Genomic DNA, 22060 nt, shown 5'->3' with positions numbered 1-22060 from the left:
GACTGTTCTTTTTCCATTTTTGTCCATGTTTTTAACACCTGGCAAATCAGTCAGTCAACCAGTCAATCAGTAAATAAAATCAGTGGAATCTGTTTTCTCTTCCTTTCCTTTCATTGCATTAAGTTTGGTTTTTAGTCTCGATATTTTCTGATTTGTGGCACTAAAAATACATATGAGTGTCATTTCAACATGTTTTTGGTATTCTTTTATTATTCTTAATCTGAATTCTTCCAGAAAACACGTTTTGTATGTGTGTGTGTGTTCTAAATATATGCAGAGCCGTCGTTTTGTTCCTTCTGGTTTTCCTCCTACCACCTTTATCTGCGATGTACATTTGTGCTCTTGGTATTGCAGATTTCTTTGAGGGCCAGCCAGCTCTCCTAAGCTTGCCCCTTGAGGTATATCCTGCCATTTATTTTAGCAGATTAAAACCTGCTTGTTTGAAATATCTCATTACCGAAGTAATCACTTTTAATTTACCAATTGTGCAGCCTTTACCTTTTCAGAAACATAATGAACAACATAATTTTCCCCATGCCGATCAAATTTGCATCATGTGTGCCAAAAAGTTAGATTTTTTACTCATAGAATAAATATATCGACATAGGCTTTCTGAACATGACTTATTTAAAATAAAAAATAATGTTTCCTAAGATTTACCTTACCACTTTTGTTGTTGTTGTTATCAGGGAAGGACTTGAGATATTTGGAACAGTATTAATCATGACGGGAAAGTTTAAGTTCTTTGCAAACAGCTCGACTATGCTCATTTCTATAGTTGGCATTTATCAATCAGTGGAGACCCAGCCCAAACCAGCCAAATGAGAATGTAGCCAAGAGCAATTCAAACTGGAACACAGAATTAAAAACAACGCCCCAAAACAGTCCAAAATGTCTGCCTGGCTTCGTGACAGTGGCCACTGAAAAAAGATTGTGTGTGCCGCTGACTTGATGGTGAGAGGGAATGTAAAACCATGGGCTCGTGTGTAAGGGGAGAGAAGGAAGCATATTTCTGCGTGGAACCATGTAGCACTCCGATTTGGCCAGGAGTAGTTGAAAAGAGGAGCCAACTGAAATTTTGGCTGGGCTAAGCAAATTCTCCAGCTACAGGCAAGACTGGTGTAAAAAAATTATCATCGAGATTCCCCCAGTGCCAACATGGCGTTTAAACTTAGCCTAAAAGAGTGGGTGAAAAGTGTAGCAAGTGGCTAAGAACGCCACTCCTAAAACTGAGTGGCCTCGATTCTAGTGCATGTGAATGTTAGAACATGTCACATGCTGGTGAAAAAAAGTGTCAGTCGTCATATCTGATGCTGTTGGTTAAGCAGCACATATGGCTCTTTGCTGAAGAAGTGAATTTGATACTATTTGAAAATAGGGAGGGAAGGCCAAACTCATACCAACCAGTGTCCAGAAGCAGCTAGATTTCTTTTGTTAATATATGCTGCTATTAATGAACTGTGTTTGTTTTACTTGATGGTTCAGGAAAGGATTCCATTTTATTAAGTAGGAGAAAACTATTTTCCGAAAGGAGAGCCAAAGAGATTAGAGGTGGGGGAAAAAACGCAAAACGATTGAATGTAATTTGCCATTTCCATTTATTTTCTTTAAGTAATCTTTCAAATAAGCGCTGTCTTATTTATTTATGTATTAATCTGCTCACTCAAGAACACTCAAATGCCTATAATTTTCAAAGCACTTTGTTAGGCATCATGGAAAAAAATATAAGGAATTGCGTAAGAGAAGCAATGTTTAATGATTTAAACAATAACATGAATACAATCAAACTTAATAAAATATTATATATACATTTATTTTACCATTATAATAAAACAATCATCATTAAAAGGGCAATAAGAATAGCTGCTATGATTTAGCCTTTACTCTGTTAAACATCTCTCTATGGAGTCCTTAAAGAATGCCTGTGACTGAGGTCTCGCCTTCCTTAACTGAGAGGAGGAACTAAACAACTGCCAAGTTCCTGAGGACATGAAAACACTGAAATTTGGATTCAGGTTTCTGATGACAAAGCCTGTTCTCAAAAGCACTTAAAATAGTCTGTGGAAATTTACAAGAGAGAAAGTTGATTATCCGGCTAACTGGATGGGGGAGGCCTTTCAGCCAAGCCTTGAAGGGCACAGGGGCATTAAATTACACACATTTCTTGAAAAATTAAGAAGTATTTTTCTTACCTTAGTTATATGAGGAGGCCACCACATATTACGAATAGGCAAGAAAAGGTCATGATAACATTGATATCATGGGAGACAGATAGTTAGGACTCAGAAGGAAGGCATAATGACTTTTGAAAATGATATGCAGGACCGATTGGAATCATTCAGGAAAATGTGGGGCCAATTTCAGAAGAGATGTTTCTTACAGAATTTCTCTCCTCTCTCAGCAGACATTCCTGTTCGAAGCAGTTTGACTCATTCCATTTTATTCTTCCTTTGGGATTAATGTTCTTCAAAAGCACAAAATCATCTTTACAATATAAGGCAAACAGGCCCATGAATTTGAAAGGACTAACTCCAATTCCTGGGGCCTGTGAGCAGAGCCCCTTCTCGGGTTTCTTTTTAGGGTTAGTAGCTGTTTTTTTCCACAGAATTTAGCAGGTGCGTATGCTGATCGGGTCAATCCACAGAACTTCTACTATCTTAAAATAGATCAATAAGGAAGAATAACAATGAGGGAGCTCTATATTCTCAAGATGTTCAATATATCTGAGTCATGAGGGGCCTCAGAAAATATGTTTACTATGTCAACACCCACTGTTGCACAAAGCCAAAGACTGGCAGTCACCCACTCATTGAGGAGGAAATGCCTATCTCCAGTTATCCTATCAGCTGGGTGAACTTGTCAGAAAAGTCCAATGCTCTTCTTAGTCTTCTCCCCAGATTCTAACCAAAAGAATTTGATTAGAATTCCTTTGCCAAATGGCTTAGTATGAGAAAACCAGGAGGACTATTTCACTGTCCATCTTCCGTTGGTTACAAAGGAATTCTCTGTCTCCTAAACTGATTGATGAGCATGTGCACAGAGTTCAGGATGTCCTGCTGTTGCCATGTTTTTATCCTTTACGTTGGGGTTAGCGAGCTCGGATCAACTGGATTAGACACTGGTATGTTGTATTAGAAAGATTTAGAGGCTAAGGGGACATAGGATTGATTGCTAACACGTGTCCTGTACTGAGTACTGTAACGGAGAGTCACATCATGGGTTTCTGTCCTCCTTGGCTTGTGGAGACAAGGGATAGAATCTGATTTGTTCAAAGAGTAAGGTATTGAAATCAGTCAACGATGTTTGCGTCCCGACTTTGAATTAGCTGCCATACAGTACTTATTCTCATATATCCTTTTTCTGCTGCTAAAAAACTAAATTTTCAAGAACGAATGGAATTTTTGTGAAAATTAAAATAATATATGTATATAATTGAGGTTATAATTATTATTTTAGTGGTTATCATTATTTTTTTGAAATTAGGACTGCTTTGAGAAATTCAGTTTATGTGGTTTACCACATGCCAGGATAGTACAATTTTATTACTGGAATATTTTACTCTTATTGCTAAGTGAAATTTTTTTCTTAGAAATTCATTTAAGCCTGTGCTATTCTGAACACCCAAATTCTAAGCAATAATGAGAAGATGAGTTCCTCGTAAACTTGCATTTAATGAAAAATCAGACAATTTCTCTGGCTTTCCTACATTAGCCAGTTAATCCTGGTTTGGTATGAGTTGAGAATTAGTAGCACAAGTCAAGATATGTATGTGCCTCGTGTCAGGTGAAAAACCATCTATCTTAGGCTACAATTCACAGGAAGGTGAGAGCTTGATGATGGCAGCCAGAAAAACCTTGGTCTCTGGTCTTGGACTTCGGTCAACGCCTGGTGTTGTGAGCTCAGGCTGCTCTAGATTTAACCTTCTCTCTAGATTTAGACTTGAATGCTCATCATCTCTACCAACAGGGCTCCAGGGAGTGACAGCTCCCACTGATTATCTGCTTCCCTTTCACTCTTTCTAGGTTAGCTTTAATCCTCTGTTTAGCAGCTAGCTTTAACTGCATTGTTTTATGATGTCTTTTAATTTATCCCACTATAGGCATCACACTTCACTGTGTGTGGCATCTTGGTGGTGGCTGCGTAACCTTGGTGTGATGCCTTTCTCCTCCCTGAGGCTGTAAGCAATTTCTGTTTGTCCCCGCTCCCCCCCCAATTTGTAAATCCTGTATCTGCTGCCTGCTGGCTATTTGAATGTAAAAATTTAGGTTTTTTTCCTCAGAGGCAATTTCTGCTTCCATCAATTACTCTTTTAAATTGGTGGGACTCACAGCTTAGTAGGTACTTGAGAGGGAAAAGGATATAATATAATCCAAGAATATGGGCTTTCACTTCTAATTTTTCTTGGCTCTACCATTTAACAAGGTGGTTTATCTTCGGTAAAACGATCTCACTAAGCCTCCGTTTCTTCATCAGTGAAATGAGAACGAGGATATCTTCATTGTTTACATAAATAATGTATGTAAACTCATCTAGCACAGGTCTAGAATAGAGCCAGTGCTCAGAGCGACAGGACTCCTAAAAATGAAATATAGTTGTGTGAATCTTCTGGCTTGCAGTCACTTCCAAACATTTTATTTCTCTTCCCTTTAAAGCCAGTCATTGTGAGGATACCAGAACTACTACAATTCCATTAGTAAATGATTTTCCATCTTTTCCAAGGACCCGATATTTTAGAATGAAGAGAAAAATACAAAGTTAGGTTTGTTCTAAGCAAAACCTGCCAGAAGAAGCAATTGCATGCAGGCTGAGACTAAACAGAGCACATGTCAGCTCCGTGGGGAATATTCCTGAGGAAACTGGAATCAGAATTTCTTTTTGCTGTTACAGCGTTTGTGAGAATGTTCACCAAAGTGGAAACCAGAACTAACAGTTCCAAAATCTTGGAAGCTAATGGATGCTTCAGATAGGATGTGCTAAGTATAGTCCCTTCTAGGTAGCAGAACTGTGATCTTCGCTGTTCTTAGTACGTTGTGTTTAATTTGATGGTGTTGACAGTGACGCAGTCTCTTCCTCCATGGCACTTTCTCAGTGCCACCCAGTGCTAACTCCAGCGGCATTTTCTAGGAATTTTGTGCCATGGTTTTGAAAGAAAACTCAATTGAAATGTAGAAAAAAAATTATAGTGAAACATTGAATGAAAACACTCACAATCAAGCAAAAGCTCTAGGTGCAAAATAATTTTAGGACTGTATAAATGTAACTACTCCTTAACTGTTAAGGAGCTGAAATTACGTTTGGCCCTTTGAAGGTGACCTTGAAGCTGATATGGCCCCCGGTACAGATGAGTTTGGCACCTCTGCTCCAGGAGATATTACCATTAAATTCAATAAAATTAGTCATGCTCTTCTGAATCATGTAGACAAAGTAAAAAGTAGAGCTGAACCAAAATTAAGTTAATTCAAATATAATAAAAATATGATACTTTTTGGTGGACATATTTGTTTCTATACATATTAGTCTATTTGGGCTGCTATAACAGAATTATCATAGACTAGGTGGCTTAAAATCAACAGGCACTAATTTCTCATAGTTTTAGAGATTTGAAAGTTTAAGATCAAGGTGTCAGCAAATATGGTGTACAGTAAGAAACCACTTCCTGGTTCATTGATGGCCCCCTAACATGATGGAAGGGATAAGGGATCTCTCTGGAGCCTTTTTAACCCTGGCTGGTGTGGCTCAGTGGATTAAGTGCCAGCCTGCAAACCAAAGAGTCACTGGTTTGATTCCCAGTCAGGGCACGTGCCCAGGGTTGCAGGCCAGGTCCCCAGGAAGGGCCTTAGTAAGGGCACTACTAATCCTATTCTTCAGGGCTCTGCCCTTAGGACTTATTCAACTTTCAAAGACTTCACCTCTGAATACTATCACATTGGGGATTAGGTTCCTCCATATTAATTTTTTTTTGGGGGGGGCAATATTGAGTCTATAGGTTTATGGTATCTGGTAGACACAATATATGCATAATCATGATTATATATACGGTATTATAAGTCTCAGTGAAAGCCAGAAATGGGTGAAATTGCTTGAAGAGTCACCTCAGTCTACATTGGTTTGATTTGCTTTGGCAAAGTTTAATTAAAACTTTATGTTTATAGAATCATTTTTCTCTCCCACCTGTTATTGACAAAAGGCAATCTAGGAATAAAATGTAGATATAAGAGCTTAGACTGCGGAAGCAGAGTATTTGGTGTTGAATTCTGGCTCTACAACTTACTAAGTATATGGCCTTGAGCAATTGTCTCAACCTCACTGTTGCTTCATTTCCTTATTCATGAGGCTATGGAAGGTCGAAGAAGATATATTTCATAGAGCACCCGGCACAGCACCCGGTGTGAGGGAGCTGAAACGGCATTGCTTTGGTGCCTGCGAGGAAAAGAGAGTGCTTACAAAGATAGAATAAATTTACGCCTAAAAATGAATCCATGTTTAAGTAACATATATAGAGAAAAATGTTAATAAAACCTTCATGTGAAAGACAAGAGTTTTATATGTTTGGATAGTTTGTTTTTTTATTTTTAAGAAAAAATCAACAATGGAAACTTAATTGAACTCAAAATCTGTGATAAGTTGTGTCTCACCTTTTATTAGTGCCCTCCAATAAACTCTGATTATTTAGCACCAGTTTCTTTTCTAGTTCTTCAAGGGAGTTGCTAGTTTCTGAATGGACAAAAATTGTTAATCTGGCATAATAGAAGAGAGGGTACAATATCTCATAAGGTTGTAATTTACTTTAATTCAGTCATTTGTTAGCTGATCCAACTATTCATTCAGTAGGTATCAAGGACTTCCTAATACATTGAAGTCAAGGGGGAATGCAATAGACATACTTGTCAAGACACAGCATCCTTGTGTGGATGCTCTAAGTCCAGCAGTTAGTGTTCAGATGGCAGACAGACTAGGGTACCGATAGAGTAGTCCTTCTGCAGTGATGTCTAGAAGATGCTACATAGAAGACATTAGATTTAAGCCGCATCCTGAACCAGGAATAGATGATTGGTTACTTGCCACACATTGATGTAGATTTAGAGAATATGTGAGGATGGATGTACTGAGATAAATACAAATTACGATACTTATACTGTCATGGGTTCACATTTTCTGGGCTTAATTGCTCATTGAAATCTAGAATTGCAAAAATTAGTTATATTTGATATTCTGGATTGAATCAGTTCCTTTTCATGCCTTTAAAATGTATTTACCTGTATCTATGGTGACTTACTCTATTTTTCCTTCCCAGTCAAGTTTTTCAAAATAATTTCTCCCCTAGTCTCCATTCTGAATCCCTGATCCATCCCCGCTCCTTCTCAAAAGTGGCTCCTCTTTGATGTTATCAACTTAAATGACCTCACTTAGATGACTCAGAAAAGTCACCAGAAATCTCCAAGACTTTATATCTAGCAGATGTTGCTCTCTTACTTGGTCCCTCGGCAGGCTGCCTTGGACACTGGTGACCACTCCTTCGTTTTCTGAACAGTCTCTCCCTTCCCTTTTTCCTCTGGGAGATCACATTCTCCCCACCTCCTCCATCTCCTTTTTGCTGTTTTGCCAGTTCTCAGTCTTCTTTACCAGCTAAATGTCCTCAAGACTCAGGCCGTGGTCTCTTTGTTCTGCACTCTCCCAAGGAAATCTTTTTTTTCTATCCATGATTTCAGTGCCTATCAGAAGACTCTCCTCCAGTGTTTACTCTGAATAAAGTCAGCCTAGAACTGTCTTCTAAGCTCTAGTCCCACTGATTCAATGGCCACATTTCCACTTACACCTTAAATGCATTATGTCAAAAACTTAGTTTGTCTTCTTCTCTTAGACCTGGTCTTTCTATGGTGTTCTCTATCTCAACCAGTGGCCTCACCATCTACACAACAAGGGCAATTAAGTGAAATAAATGAAGGTATTCCCTAATTTGTGTCTTTTAACATACCTCAATGGACTGGGAAAACCACAGTCAACCACTTAAGCTCAGGAAATGTTTTGTGTATGTCTTAGGTCACATTTAGTGCCTACCCAGATTGGCAAGTGCTGCTTAGAGATGAAGCAAAGAATACTGTGCAGTTATCATGGGGAGAAAACATGGCAAAGGAGGATACTTATCAGGCTGCAGAGGAACTGCATGCCCAGCTCGGGTACAGAGATGGTCGTGCAGGACAGTCCCAGTCGAAAGGCAGAGGTCACGGAAGAGCAAGACCGTGTAACAGGACATCAGGATCATTTTTCCCTTTAATGGCTGAGGTGACTAAAGCCTGGATATTATGGCAGAATTACTCTGAGAGGCAGACACGGCAAGGTAGGTTTAAGTGCCAGTATTAGCTGGATTTAAACGTGGCTGTCAGAGAAACTAGACTGTGACGTACTCGGGTGAAATCAGAGCTTTGTGATAGCACTGTCAGAGATTCTTGGATACTAACAAGCCTCCATTTGCTCCATGACTACCTCTTTCTGCATCCTGCATTTGAAGATGAGGTATCATTTTTATCCCGAACACTCATTGATTCCGGCATTAACAGTGTTTTAAATTAGGTTGCCCTTTGAGTATTATCATCATTGAATGCTCATGAAGATTCAGAGATTGGCCATCGTCTACTCTAGGAATGGGTGACTGATCCTTTCGGGCACGATCCCAGCAGTGCGTGGCAGTGTCCATGTGTGGCTCCGGGAAAGCTCTCCTCTTAGATCCCAAAAGGAGAAGAACCCTGGAGAAAGCAAGACTTCCTTCCTATCTGCACTGCGTTCCGAGGCAGACTGTATCACAAGACACCTTATCTGTAAATTACTTGTCACTCAAGGATGTTGGCTTTTCACTGGAGCTGCAGGGTCCAATGGAAGTTTCTTCAATGATGAAAATGTTTCTTTCTTTCTTTTTTCTTTTTTTTAAATTGCAGTGTTAAGATGGTAGCGTCTAGCCACACGTGGCTACTGCGCGTTTGAAACATGGCTGGTGTGACTCAGACACTGAATTTTAAATTGTACTCAATTCTAACTGAAAATAGCAACCTATGGCTGATGACTACCGTATTGGACAACTCAGCACTAGAGTACATTTTGTATTAGTTATAGTCGATGTTGTGATTAATTAAATAATTAAATCACGGGACATTCCTCTTGAGGGCAATGTGACATTTTTACATTCATGGGAGCTGGCTTGAGAGGATGCTTCCAGGTGACGTCTTTCAACTTCCTACGAGGAGGTGCTTGTCTTGATTTCTGCACTATTTGACAGAGGGCTGAGGTACAGAGGGACAGTTAGGGTTAAATGACTAAACCTCCTTACTCTGGCATTCCTAACAGAATCTTCTCTAGCATCTCCCAGGCACCAGAAATTGTCTGGGGACTTGGTTAAATAAGCAAGAGACTCCACTTTCCTCCTAGTGAAGACTTGAGTCAGGATATTGGCAACTAGATAATAGCAATATTTCGATTTTGGTCGTGACATTCAGTGACTGTGACAGAGCAAACACTCTTAGTCTAACTTTCTTAACTGCCTTTCAAAATGAGTTTTGAGGTGACTGAAATATATATCCACACCACAACTTAAAATGAATAAATAAAGAATTTAGACAGTGAAAATGTGAATTACTGACATGCGTTTTCTTTCTCCTTTTCCCCATTGTTAAAGATCGAGTCACTGACTGTTGATTCTGGCAAATGGTTTTGAATCAGTGTTTCCAGAATGATACTCCAGTTGGCCTGACTCATACTTCCATTCTTACCTCATTCTTCTCTCTGGTCAAGTGCAAGGTGTGTGACTTAATGGGACCAACTGCCCCTGGTGATGAGACCTTGCTTTAACCTTGCAATTGACCAGCCCAGGGCAGGTCACTTTAAGCCGATGGGGCCCTTCCACCTCAGGCAGACACTGCTGAATCAACTTTTCAAAACCTAGCCAGTGAATCAACACTCCAAAACAGAGAAGAAAGCTAAAAACAGAAAACTCGTGACCAATTCACACGAAATTCAAGTTTTACCTTGAAATACGTTTCTAGTTTGATTATTCATTTGGGAATAACATTTAAACAAGGATAGGGACTGGATGCAATATTTAAACAAGGATTGGAAGTGGATCACCTAGGGGTAAGGAAACATGAGAAACATATGGTTTCCTAGTCAAGGAGGAAGAAATAACAGTAGACCGCCCATTGTAACCGCCAGCCAACGGCCTTGCAGACTTGAGGGGCAGCCACACAAAGGAACACAGCAAACACACATTTGTTTTTCTCATTTGTCCAGTAGATGTTAAAGAATGTGAAGTCAAGGGCCTTTGAATCATGTTTGATATGATATGTGTGTCTTTCTGGATTCTTTCTCAAACGTAGGGTGGTGCCAGCATGTTCCCATGGTAGGTAAATATTGGTGATAAATACAGAATATTCTTTTATTATCACCTTTAGAATGAGTGTGCCTTTTCTTTTTTGAACCATGTTAAAATGCTCTCGCAAGACTTATGATTTTAATGTGTTATATTCTGAGTTCAAGAGAGTGGGCTTGCTTATTAATAGGACCAATCTGACTTTGAAGAGTATTCTTTTTGTTGTTATATTGTTTGTTTGCTCCTGTTTTAATTTTAAAAAGCTATTTGTATTAATGTATTGAAAATTGTTAAGTTCACTCAGGTTGACATTAAATGCCATTTATTACCTATGTGATTTTAGGCAACATTTTACTTCCTAGAGCCTTGACTTTGGGTTTGTAAATTGGGGATACAAATAGTTGCCTGGCAGAGTTACCACCCATTTAAGGGAATTAAAGGGATAGCAGTCCTACTTCACACCAGTTAATGAATAGATACATAAAATGTGGCTGTGTTCTTTACAATCACTCCTACCCACCCTGGCTAGCTGGTTTTACTCACTACAGGATCCTATGCCCAGTGTTTTGTGTCAAATCAAGTTTTGCCTTCATGTCCTAAGTCCATCATTTCATTTCTATTTTGTATTTGTAGTGTCAGATCTGGAGTGCTCATCCCTACCCTCACACAGACCCCGGAACTCCTGGTGTCCCCCTCCCTCCTACAGTGGGCATGGCAGTTCGAACGGAAGTAGTCGGAACTGGATGTCAGTAGTCTTTCTGTGTATGAAATTAGCTGCTTTGTGTATGAAGTTACTTGCTTTGCAAGTAACTATGTAGGACTTGATGTTATATAAATGCTCTAGTGTTTTCCTGTTAGGTGTGAATATTCTGAGAAGTTTTGTCATTTAATGATAGTTCACTATTAAAAATATATTAAAATTTAGAGAGTGAATTGTCCCCACGGGAAAATTAATTATATATATATATAAAATTGATGGTGAAGGAAGGAGATACTGCAGAAATTATTTATCCCATCAGGAAAAATGTAAAATTATTATGTGTATAGATATGTATATGTATATATATGTGTGTGTGTGTGTAAAATTATTCTTCCTATCTATATTCACAGTTCTAAAGCACACACTAGCATCATGAATATTTAACAGTGGCACCCCCTGATTATTTTGAACTTTGGTTTTGTCATTTTTGAAAATGAAAGATTAAGCAGTAGGTTAACCTGTCAGACAGGAAGTCTGTGCCCGTATGACTGTTCGATGAACTCTGAATGAATCAAGTGCAGAAAGCAAGGTCAAAAGTGCTGTGCTGTGGGAAGGACACTCTTCCACTCCCAAGGTGCATTTCAAAAGACATTTACAAAGTAGCCTCTTATGGCAAAGAGTCTCCTTGTGTGGTATGCCAAATAAAATGAATGATTTGAAGTTTCTTTTAAAATTACCTTGATTGACTACTTTCAGGCAGCCTGAATATGGGTCTGGACCAACCTAAACAGCTTCTTTGGAATTTATTAGGTTCATTTAAAAGAAGATAAGCCTATAGCATCAATTGGCTAGACTCTGTACTAGGCAAGCACTTTATGTCCATTATCTCTTATACAATAAGCTTTAACCTACAACCACTGGCTTAGAATTCCCACTTCTCTGTATAAATTGTTAAACATTTTCAAGTTTACATTTTCATTTATTGAAGTCTAACCATCTGAAGTCATTGTGTCTTACTTTCTCACGGTCTCAATAAACAAATACTTTGTTAACAAATAGGTTACTCCAGTATATTTTTCAAATTCGTAACTTTGTGCTTCCATGAATACACAGCTATCTTGTAAATAGAGCAAAGCCATATTTAATGTTTGCTCTATAGTTCAATTCTAATTTCTAAATATAAACTAATCGAAATGAACATCAAAAAGGGAGAGTTTTGTGAGCCTTAATGATCATTTTATCTCATTTATGTTTTCTTCATTATTTAATTCTCTACTCAGTATATAATAACTATTCTATACTCAGTGTTTTTAATTTGAGTTTAATGCCATATAATAAATGTGGTATGAAGAAATACAGTTGCTCCAAAATCAGAATAATTGTTCAAATTTAACTTGTTAAAATTGCCTTGGCGGTGAAGTGTGTGGTACTAGATATAGGCAGAGTTTCATATACAAAGGGCATGAATTTATATCACTTTCAGTTCCCACCCCATGGAGGCTTCAAAATGCTATGCTCAAATTAAAAATAGCAGTATTTCCAGAAATGTGATGTATGTCAAATGTTAATGGATGAAGCAACACTATTTGTAAACAGTAATAACAAAATAACTCATTTAACCTAGAGAAATGGCTACAGATTTTCTATGTATTTTGATGTTTATTACTTTCACCATAATTTTATAATAAGGAAAGTAGCGATAAACATTTATTCATATCTTCTATAATAGTTTCTATTAAGAAATGAAGGAATGAAACAGCTATTTCCTCAAGAAGTATATTTCAATTTGCTTTATAGATGAAAAATGTCGTACTTGCTGTTTTTGATTCTGCACTATTCGCAAATAATATTCTCACTGCTGAGCATATACAGATCAGTACAATTCATATATTTCAAGACATATCTAGATTTTAAAGTCAGAAATGTTAGTGACAGAAAAATGAGTTGTTGTACCCTGTTGTCACTGGTCATGTCCTTCTGGAAATGGACTTGGGCTTTATTGGGTGTGCTCTTGGGAACATTTGTGAGGAGTGAGGGCAGAAGGAGAAATTGGGCTGTGGTCATCTTAAGAAACCCCAGTCTATTATCAATCCTATGAGGAGCTTTAATACTGAAATACAGCTTCAGAGTTGTTCAGCCAGCCTTAAGGCAAGGGAGAGAAGAAGGCATTAAACCTTTGTACTAATGTCATCGCATGGGGCTACCACCCGCTGCCCTTGGGAGGCAGTTTGACCTTGGGCAAGGGGGGTCATTTTGGCCCAGGGCAATTTGTAAAGAGTGTCTCTAGGGTCAGGCCTCAGCTGCCAGCATTCAAAGCATTGGGGAGAATTTGTCCTGAGCCCTGAAGAGGACTGTGGGTAGCTCATCACAACACCCACTACACCTGTATTTGCGTAGCAAATGGCCAAAGAATAGGTATCACATGTCCTTTCCTTTCCCATGACCCTCTCTCTTCAGACAGGTGGGAAGAGATGAACTCAAATAATTTCTCCAGCTTCCCAGAGGTTGATGACTCTTCCTTGATTTTTTGTTTGTCCCCAGGAAGGAAACCCCAGTTGCAATACTGAGAAAGGGCCATAAACTGTATATAGAAATGTAAATGAAATTCATATCCCGGAGGAAGAGAGAAAGTGAAAATCAAATTTACCTATCAAATCAGTATGTATTTCTTCTTTGTGCCAAGCACTGTGCCAGATGAAAAAATAAACTTGAGCAACCTCTTAATCTCTTTCAATTTTCTGAACCAGAGGAGGGCTTTCTAAATGAAATAACTATGGAATAGCTTCCTGCTAAATTGCGTTCTTGTAATTATAAGAATGGGATGTTTCTTGAAGCAGCAACGTCAACTTATTTTTCTCTTCCTGATGTTATGTTAGCCTTTACCTAACTTCTGAGATTTTAGGATAAAATAAGACAGTGAATACATCTTGCATGTGACATGAATAAAAATAATTTTAAATGGTTTCTTAAATCTTATCATTACTTGTGGACATGGTACACCACACCACTGACTTCATCCAAAACTTATTTTTAAACTTTGTTTGTTTGAATATCTGCCCTCTGCTTTCTGACTCGCACTGCTTTTTATTTTAACTGGTTTGCTGATTCAAACTTGCTATTGTTGTCCTTGCAGCTGCTGAGAAACATTTCAAGAGGGAAGTTAAAGGAGTGGGAAAAATACTGTTTTCGTTAATTTGGCTTCAGCTGAGTTTATACCTGGAAGCAGAAGAGCTGATGATTTTTTTTGGTATGGTTAATTAAATCTGGTGCTGATGGCTTCTGTGATAGGTATTAGGTTACCTTGTTAGCGGGTCCTCTGGTCCAATGGCATTGGATTCCCCACTGGGGAATCATTTTTAAAATGTTTACCTTGTGTTCAGGTAACTGATGAAGGCTGATGATGGTCTGTGTGCAGCTGGCAGAGTTGACTGTGAGATGCTTCACAGTGATTCACTGGGGTCTCCCTCTACTTTGTTTTACAAACAAGATGATAGATGAGTAAGTGGCCCAGGCAGGAGCCTCTCTCTTCTCTGGTCTGTCTCTTAGAATCCTTTTCTGTGAGAAAGAAAAAAAAAATCCCACTGCATTTTGTTTTCCTAATACTTCTTGGATCCTCACCAGCAGGTTGTTACAGTCTGTTGCTTGCCTCTCAGATTAGAAGAATGCTCGCATACTTTAAGTTTCCTAGGATTCAACAGCCTTTAATTAACAGAAAATTGATGTTTTAGAATGTTCTCAAAATACGGGAGCTGGAATGCTGACATGGACTTGTGTCCTTCCAGCCTTTGAGTTCAGTGGAGTTCTACGGCCAAGGTGTGTGAGCCGTTGCAAACAGCCGGTTGTCTGCCTACTGTACACAGAGGGGGTGTCTGTTGGCATAATATTCCACTGCTTGCTCGCTGGTGACCTTCTAAAGTCCACCTACTCATGACTGGGAAGAAGGCAGATAGTCACTGACTGCTCAGCACCATGGCTTGCTGAACAGTGCAGGGATTGCTGCGTTTGTAGGTGGGTCTGCTGGTTTTACTGCTCTGGTCACCCAGGCAGTAATGTACACCCTCCTGAATTTGCGGTTAAGTTCCCTTTCCATGCCAGGTTCATTTCGTCTGGCTGCCAGGGTTTTGAATGTGATGGAAAAGAGCAGTTTTATCAAATAATCAGTCAGACTGGATGTATATTCTGAGCATATGGTAGTGTGCAGAGAGGGGCAGGGGTGCAGTGGAAGGGTTTTCCTTTTGAAGGGAGGGATTTTAGTGGCCGATTTGCTGCTGACCCAATCCAGAGCTCTAGGCAGGAAAAGGATAGATTGGGGCATATGAAACGTTCCACTGGTCAACTGTTACTTACATAAGCAGATAGTTATAATCCAGTGAGGAAAAGAAGCAGTTCCACCAGCTTCCTCTGACTAATGGCAGATCTGCTCATTGGCCAGTTCTCAGCTGAGGTCATGCCATGCCATGTCTTATTTTTTCCAGTGACCCACAAAGCTGGCTTTTTGATCTCAGAAGAGATGTTGGTGTTTTTCTGTGTGTTTTTTCAAGTGTGCTGGACACCCCTGATTGCTCCCTTTGCTCTCCTCTCTTCAGGTGGTACCTGCCAGAGCCCTGCTCTCCCAGCCCTGGTCCGTCCGCCAGCGCCCCCTCTCCAACCATCGCTGGATATTAAACCATTTCTTCCTTTTCCTCTCGACACTGCGGCCGCAGTCAACCTCTTCCCCAATTTTAACGCGGTAAGTTCCACTGCCAAACTTGCCTGTGCCAGAAAGGTAAGTGCTGGAAAACCTTAAAGGCCAGAGGTGAGTCGGCCACTACCTCTGTTTTGCTATGTTTTTCATTCCGTGATTGTCTGAAAACCACGGTGAGGTTGGTTGTGCAGCTGGGTATGTAAGGTCCCTGGAACCCGGCTCCTTCAAGGGAAAATGAGAATAGATTCAATTGAATGGGTCGATCATGAGTTTATGTTTCCCCTTCAGTGTCTTTTTGAGTAACACTGTTTTATTATTTTGTTGGAATATATCTAAATCGAAATTGAATGAATTTGTTAGAGGGAACATTAGAATTCAGCTAGATGTCTAAAAACATTAATGTGTTTTTTTTCTGTCTGGACCCTCTTTTAGTTTTAAAATCTGTCACCTCTTAAGCTCATTTAATAAAGAAGACAGCGATCATCACAAATAGTGACACATCCCATGTATAGAGCACTTTTTGCCTCCTTAACTTAACACAACTTAGGGTTATGGTAGCAAGAGTTTTCTGTTGTTTTCTCCTCCTGCGTAGCTACTATTGTTCAAGTCGTCTTCCTTGAATTACCCCGTTTTGAGGAACCTTTGTCAACAGCCTGCTCCGCACAAGTTCAATTACTTTCTTGCCTCTATTTCTGTTCTTAAGCATGCCTTTGTAAGTTGTCAGGTTCCTCATATTCATCAACATCTTTTTGTGTGAGCAGTGTGCATAGTCTTAGGATAGAAATAGAAAGAAGAGTTGAAAAGGTTAGAAACCAGTAAATGACATTTTTTTTCATACTGCCTGATTCAGCTTTCAGCACTTGTGTTAGTACAGGTCTGAGCTGATCAATGACAGGACCTGTTGACACAAGAAATGCAGAGAGGGTTATGATGGGAGGTCACCGGATGCCCGGTGGCCTAAATAACACAGATTCCTTGTTGCGGTATTTTGCCCCCAGATGAATTTTTTTTAAATCTTCCCCAAACGAGGTCATTGTCCTTCAGAAGACAGCAGTGGGTCCTATATTCCTTATTGAAACTTCACCGTGGGTACTGTGGACACTCCTGTGAGCTGTCACCCTTACGTGCCAGTCCTTACGTAAGGGCACAGGAGAATCACAGTGGTTGCTTTGCTTTTTTTGTGGGGGATGATGGGGGGGCAGGTGGAATTTTCCCATGGGGAGAAATTTTCCCACGGGAATCTTATTTTGAAGTCGATGGAGTATAAATAGAGCAGCATGAAAAGATCACATTTCCAAGGTGGAAAGAAGTTTCTAATCCGAGGTATTTCAGTGCAAGTAGAGAACGTACGGCTCAGCATCCAATTCCCTGATTCTTAAATGACCACACTCAAGTCCCCTGGGTTCCCTGTCTGCTCCTCTGTTATGCGGCTCCTGTTCCAGTCTCGCTTCCCAGGACCCCAGGGATGGTCACCAAGGTGCTTCAGCTGGCCCCGGGGACCGCTTGGCATCCCGTCACTCATCTCATGTGAGCTTCAGGGCAGCCGAAGTAAAATTCCTGGATGGCTGTGAAAGGCTGGGTTTTAAACTTCTGATTTGCCCTTTGGGAAACATTAAAAGCAAAATGTTTAATTTGACTAAATATTGTTTGTCATAAAACAGGAATGAGTGATACGTGGACACTGAACAGATATATGGCACCGAACAGATCTTTTTACCTTCTTTGCTATTGTCTCCTCCTCCCTCTTTAAAATAAAGGGAGTGGGCCTGATGACCCCTTCCTTTGGGGGTTATGCCATTCAAATGTGTGAGGTTTTGTGGGCAAAGGCAGTGCTGTGTGGTGATCAAGCTGGATTCATTAGCTACACTGACTAGGTTTGAATCTCAGAGCTCCATATACCATCTCCATGACCTTGGGGAGGTCACACAACCCCTATGAACCTCAGTATCTTCGTCTGTAAAATGGGGCTGATAATTAACCTACTTTATAGATGTGTGATAATGCTTATGTAGGTTAGGTCACTTAGAATAGGGCTCAGCATATAAAAAGCATTGTTTAAGTGATAGGTATGATAGCCTAAGTACCCTTTTTATTTTGAATGTGCAAGGTCATTGACTAATGATTGCAAAAATTTGACTTGATTCTTTCTTTTCTATAATGGATTGCAACTTGTGTTGCCATTTGTTCTATTTAAATGGAGAGACCCTCTATTGCTGTGTCTATTGGCTGTTTGCTTCCTGTGCTGGTCAGGGTGCAGCCAGCCGTGGGTGACACCACTCTTTGCTTCCAGCTGAGGGGGATGGTTGCAGAGCCATGCTTGGGTGGCTTCAGACTCAGGATTAGGGCATAGAGCATCTCTGTAAGTGACAGCTTGAGTTCTTATGTGAATCTCAGTCTGCAAATTTAGGGTGTATGCAACATAATTTTCTATTTCTGCGAGTAGATTTTATTTCTGGCGCTAGAGCTCATTCCATCACACTGGAGGGAAATGCAATTTAATTTAATTCTGTTTCAGGGCATGCTAAGGTTCAAGAAACCACAGGTTGTTCCTCCAGCTTTTGGTGGGAGACTTCCTCTGGTCATCAAGTTACTCATCCACACAGGCATTCATTCATATGATGGTCACAACCTGAATTTCATGACCTTTCCAGCTCATGAACTTTGTGAGGCTGTCCATGGTCTCTCCCACCTAGCCTTGCCATACTGCTTGACTTCTTTGCTAAGAAAATGATGAACCACTCTGCCACCCAACAGCCTTGCCCTAGCTGACCTTTTTGAAACAATGTCCATGACAGTCAGACGCTGCCCATTATAGTCTTCCCCTGAGGATAATGAGTATGGAATCACCTGTCCACCTGAGGTAGGGTGAAGCAGAATGGTGAAGGAAATTTTAACATATACACATGGAAAGTAAAATATGTGAAAACACAAGTGGGTGTCTCTGATTATTGTCCTTCCACAGAGAATAAGCCATTGGGTTTGGATGTGAGTCAGGAAGAATAACAAAACATCTGTAAAAATAAGCACAGTTGGCAGTGGGGAAGGAAAACAGATGTGGGATCTGAGCTTTGATGTGGATATAAAAAGTGGACATTTGATAAAACCATCAGGATCCCTTGGTTCACCTAAAGCCAGCTCTTAAGGAATAGCAACAGAAGCTGTTCTGTTGACCTAGGGATACCATATCTCTGGATGTGCCAGTAGCTTCCAGAGCGGAGACAGCTGTTCCTGAATTCCTTATGTACCCCCATCCTGCTCCTCGACCTCGTGAGATGGAGTTTCAGTGCTCAGGACAATTCTGATCCCGGCGGGCCTATACTGAGTCTGCATTTCTTCACAGGAATCAATCCTCTAAGTAAGCAGGTGATGTTTAGGAAACGAATGTTAGGAAATAAGTAGATGAGATTTAGGAAACAATGTTAAGAAATGGTATGAGAAATAGGAAGCACTAGAATAGCATAGAAGAACTTGCTCCATCCAGGTAATAACTATTTATCAAGCACCTTCTACGTGAGAGGAACAGTGATAACAAAAAATTATGTTAGGACCTCTGCCACAAAGAATTCAGTTTACAGAGGGTACATTGGACAAATAAAGACCCATTTGCAAGTATGGGTGCTTTTATAGAGAACTTTGTATAGAGAATAGCATGACAGCTTAGGGGCCGTAGTGGGAGGCCGTGTGTGGGTTTCTCAGGGAGGGTTTGGTCAGGAAAATAGAAGCCATTTTAGGCATGCATACAGGAAAGGGCTTTATATAAGGACTTAGGTACTTAGAAAACCTTTCAGGTGCTGGGTGAGCCAAGGTCAGAGAAGGTTGTAGCTGGCTCTGTTTTTCTGCTTGCTTTCACGGAGTCAAGACGTTGCAGAAATACAGGCTACCCAGTAATCTCAGTTACTTTCAACCAACCCCCACGAGTGCCTCTCCTTAGTGGAATCTAACCCAGGTGCTGCGGGCAGGGACATGTGAGCCTCAGGCTTCCAGTCCTCGTGTTGGAAGGGAGGAGCCAGAGAGGTGTGCAGACTGAGTTCCCAACAGGAGACGTGACATGAAGGCAGAATTCAAAAGGCTACGTGGAATAAGAAAAACCTGAATCATGGGCAAGAGGCTGAATCCACTGGCACTCCAGTGTCCTGTCCCATAAAATGAGAGTGACTAAACATGCCTTAGCGTTGTTATCTGCGGGCTGGCTGAGTGTTAAAATGCCAGAGACAGAAGCTGAGCACGGGCTTCAATAAGAAAGACCTTGGGATATTTAGAATGGTAGCTAATCATTAAAAAGCGACTATACACCTTGACAGTTTTTCCCTAAGGTCTCACAGTATCCCTTTTGTTTTATATTTCTCTAACCTCTTTTCTTCATATTCTTAGCAGTAGGTATAACATAATGAACTTTCAAAATGTTGCTAGGAGGTACAACTTTTGGGGAACGTGCTCTTGGGGACTCTGAACCTGATTTCTTCTCTCCTTTTTCATGGCCGTGTTTCCTGTTGGTATCAAAGTTAAAGGACTAAACGGCCCAAATGCACCTGCATGCATCCAATAGTCGGTAAATACTGAGTCCTCCCTTCCAGGAGGTGCACAAGGGTGAGCGAGGAGGTTGCACACAGAGGCAGAAAGGAGGGCAGTTCCCTGAGAGTGGTGCTTGGGCTTTGGCTAATATTCTGTAATACCAAAAGTGTAAATTAGCATTGAACTTGGACTCTGTGCTGCTAAATGTGAAATATAATAACACTTCATTATGGGAGAGGGAGCAAAGGATGGAAGGGGAGAGAAAAAAGGCTGAGAGGGAAGGAGATCAAATCCTAGCATGTGACTCAACTCTAGTCTTTCCTGTGTCTCAGAAACACCGATTCTCGTAAAAAAACTAGAGTGCGGCGTTAGTTTGGGTTCAAACGTTTTATCAGTTGGGGTTCAGGAAAGTGAAATTTATGTGGTTAATGTAAGTGATCTCAGACTCTGAGGTGCATATGAATCACCGGGGAAATTCTGTGAAAATGTGGATTCTGGTTTGGTAGTTCAGGCGTGGGGCCTGAGGTTGTGAACATACGTGGGTGGAGGGGGGGGAGCCAGGAGAATGATTTAATACCTCGGACTCTGTCAAAAGCATCTGTTAAAAGGGTAGCACTAACAAACAGAATGGAGAATAAGAGGAAGGAGGGGTAATCTTATACCACATGATTCACTCATCGGCATTTATTAAGCATTAACTGTGTGCCTGACATTATGGTAGTACACCAAATCAACAAGGAGAAGGAGGGGGGTGGGAAAGAGCAGGAGGAAGAGATGGTGGAGGGGAGGGATCGTTCTTGTATCTATGGCACTGACATAGCTGATTATTCACTCCTCGAAGCTCTTGTGTCTGCCCCTAGTGAAACATCTAGATGTCAAAACACTACATTAGACAATAAGCGCTGGGCAAGCGGGACCCCTGTTTGTATAGTTTGCTCCATTTGTTAAAACATGGGGTGGAGCAGGTAAATCATTCTGTAAAGACCTTTGTGACTAATTGCTTAAATATATTCCTTTGAAAGTAAACTCACTGCGTGAGTTTAAGAGAAGGAAAGTCCCCTGGGAGGTGTCCAAAGGAGCCTTTATGGTAAAGATTAGGGTTCATTTAGGAGCTGCTATCATACTTATCTCATTTGTTAGGTAACTATCAGATAGAGACAAACTTCTCAAAGACTCAACATGAATTTATTCAATGAATGAGTGGAGGATAGATGGATCCATGGATACATATATATGGATAGACTGGTAGATGATAGATAAGTAGATAGATAGGAAAAATTCATGACAGATAATAGAAGAGAAATAGCCATGACGGTTGTACCATAAGAAACAAAATTGGTAGAAATATCTTAGTGAAAAAATCTAAGTACTCATCTGTTTTATACATTAGATTATTTACATCTAACCAAAAGTATTAATTTAAGCAACTATTGGAAAACATAAGCAAGCATGGCATCAAGTCATCCCCTTAATTTGCATCCATGATTTTATACTGGGTTCTGGTTGCATAAAAGAATAGTGATGTAAAAATCCTAGTGGGTTGCCTACGGAATGTAGTCTAAAGTCTGTTCTTTATAATATTTATTTCACGTGAGCCTCGAAGGTCTGTCACTGTAAAATATTTGGGAGGCACTTTAGGACTCTAAAGGAACAGCGTTAAATATGTATATGCTTAACATATAGAGATTATTCTAGAGCTGTAGCTTAAGTATGCATTTATCATATAGGTGAATGCTAAAAATGTAAATCCCCAAATAGGAAATTTTAAATTCAAGTTTATGTTATCCTTGGATGTCTATCCTTCAGG

General features: G+C 40.1%; 1 protein-coding gene across 2 annotated transcripts in view; it reads left to right on the top strand.

Moving 5' to 3' along the window:
• Positions 1-22060, top strand: part of ZNF385D (zinc finger protein 385D) — a 282105-nt gene that overhangs the window by 57367 nt on the left and 202678 nt on the right. For both annotated transcript variants that reach the window (XM_037143986.2, XM_037143985.2), the window contains exon 2: positions 15644-15786. In XM_037143986.2, coding sequence (XP_036999881.1) covers positions 15644-15786 — 143 coding nt within the window. The remainder of the gene's footprint in view (positions 1-15643; positions 15787-22060) is intronic.

Source organism: Artibeus jamaicensis, unplaced genomic scaffold, assembly GCF_021234435.1.
Source record: "Artibeus jamaicensis isolate MK-2021 breed Jamaican fruit bat unplaced genomic scaffold, CSHL_Jam_final contig_519, whole genome shotgun sequence".
Lineage (NCBI taxonomy): Eukaryota > Metazoa > Chordata > Mammalia > Chiroptera > Phyllostomidae > Artibeus > Artibeus jamaicensis.
Note: the sequence above shows the minus strand (reverse complement) of the source record. Positions and strands in the feature narration are given on the sequence as shown.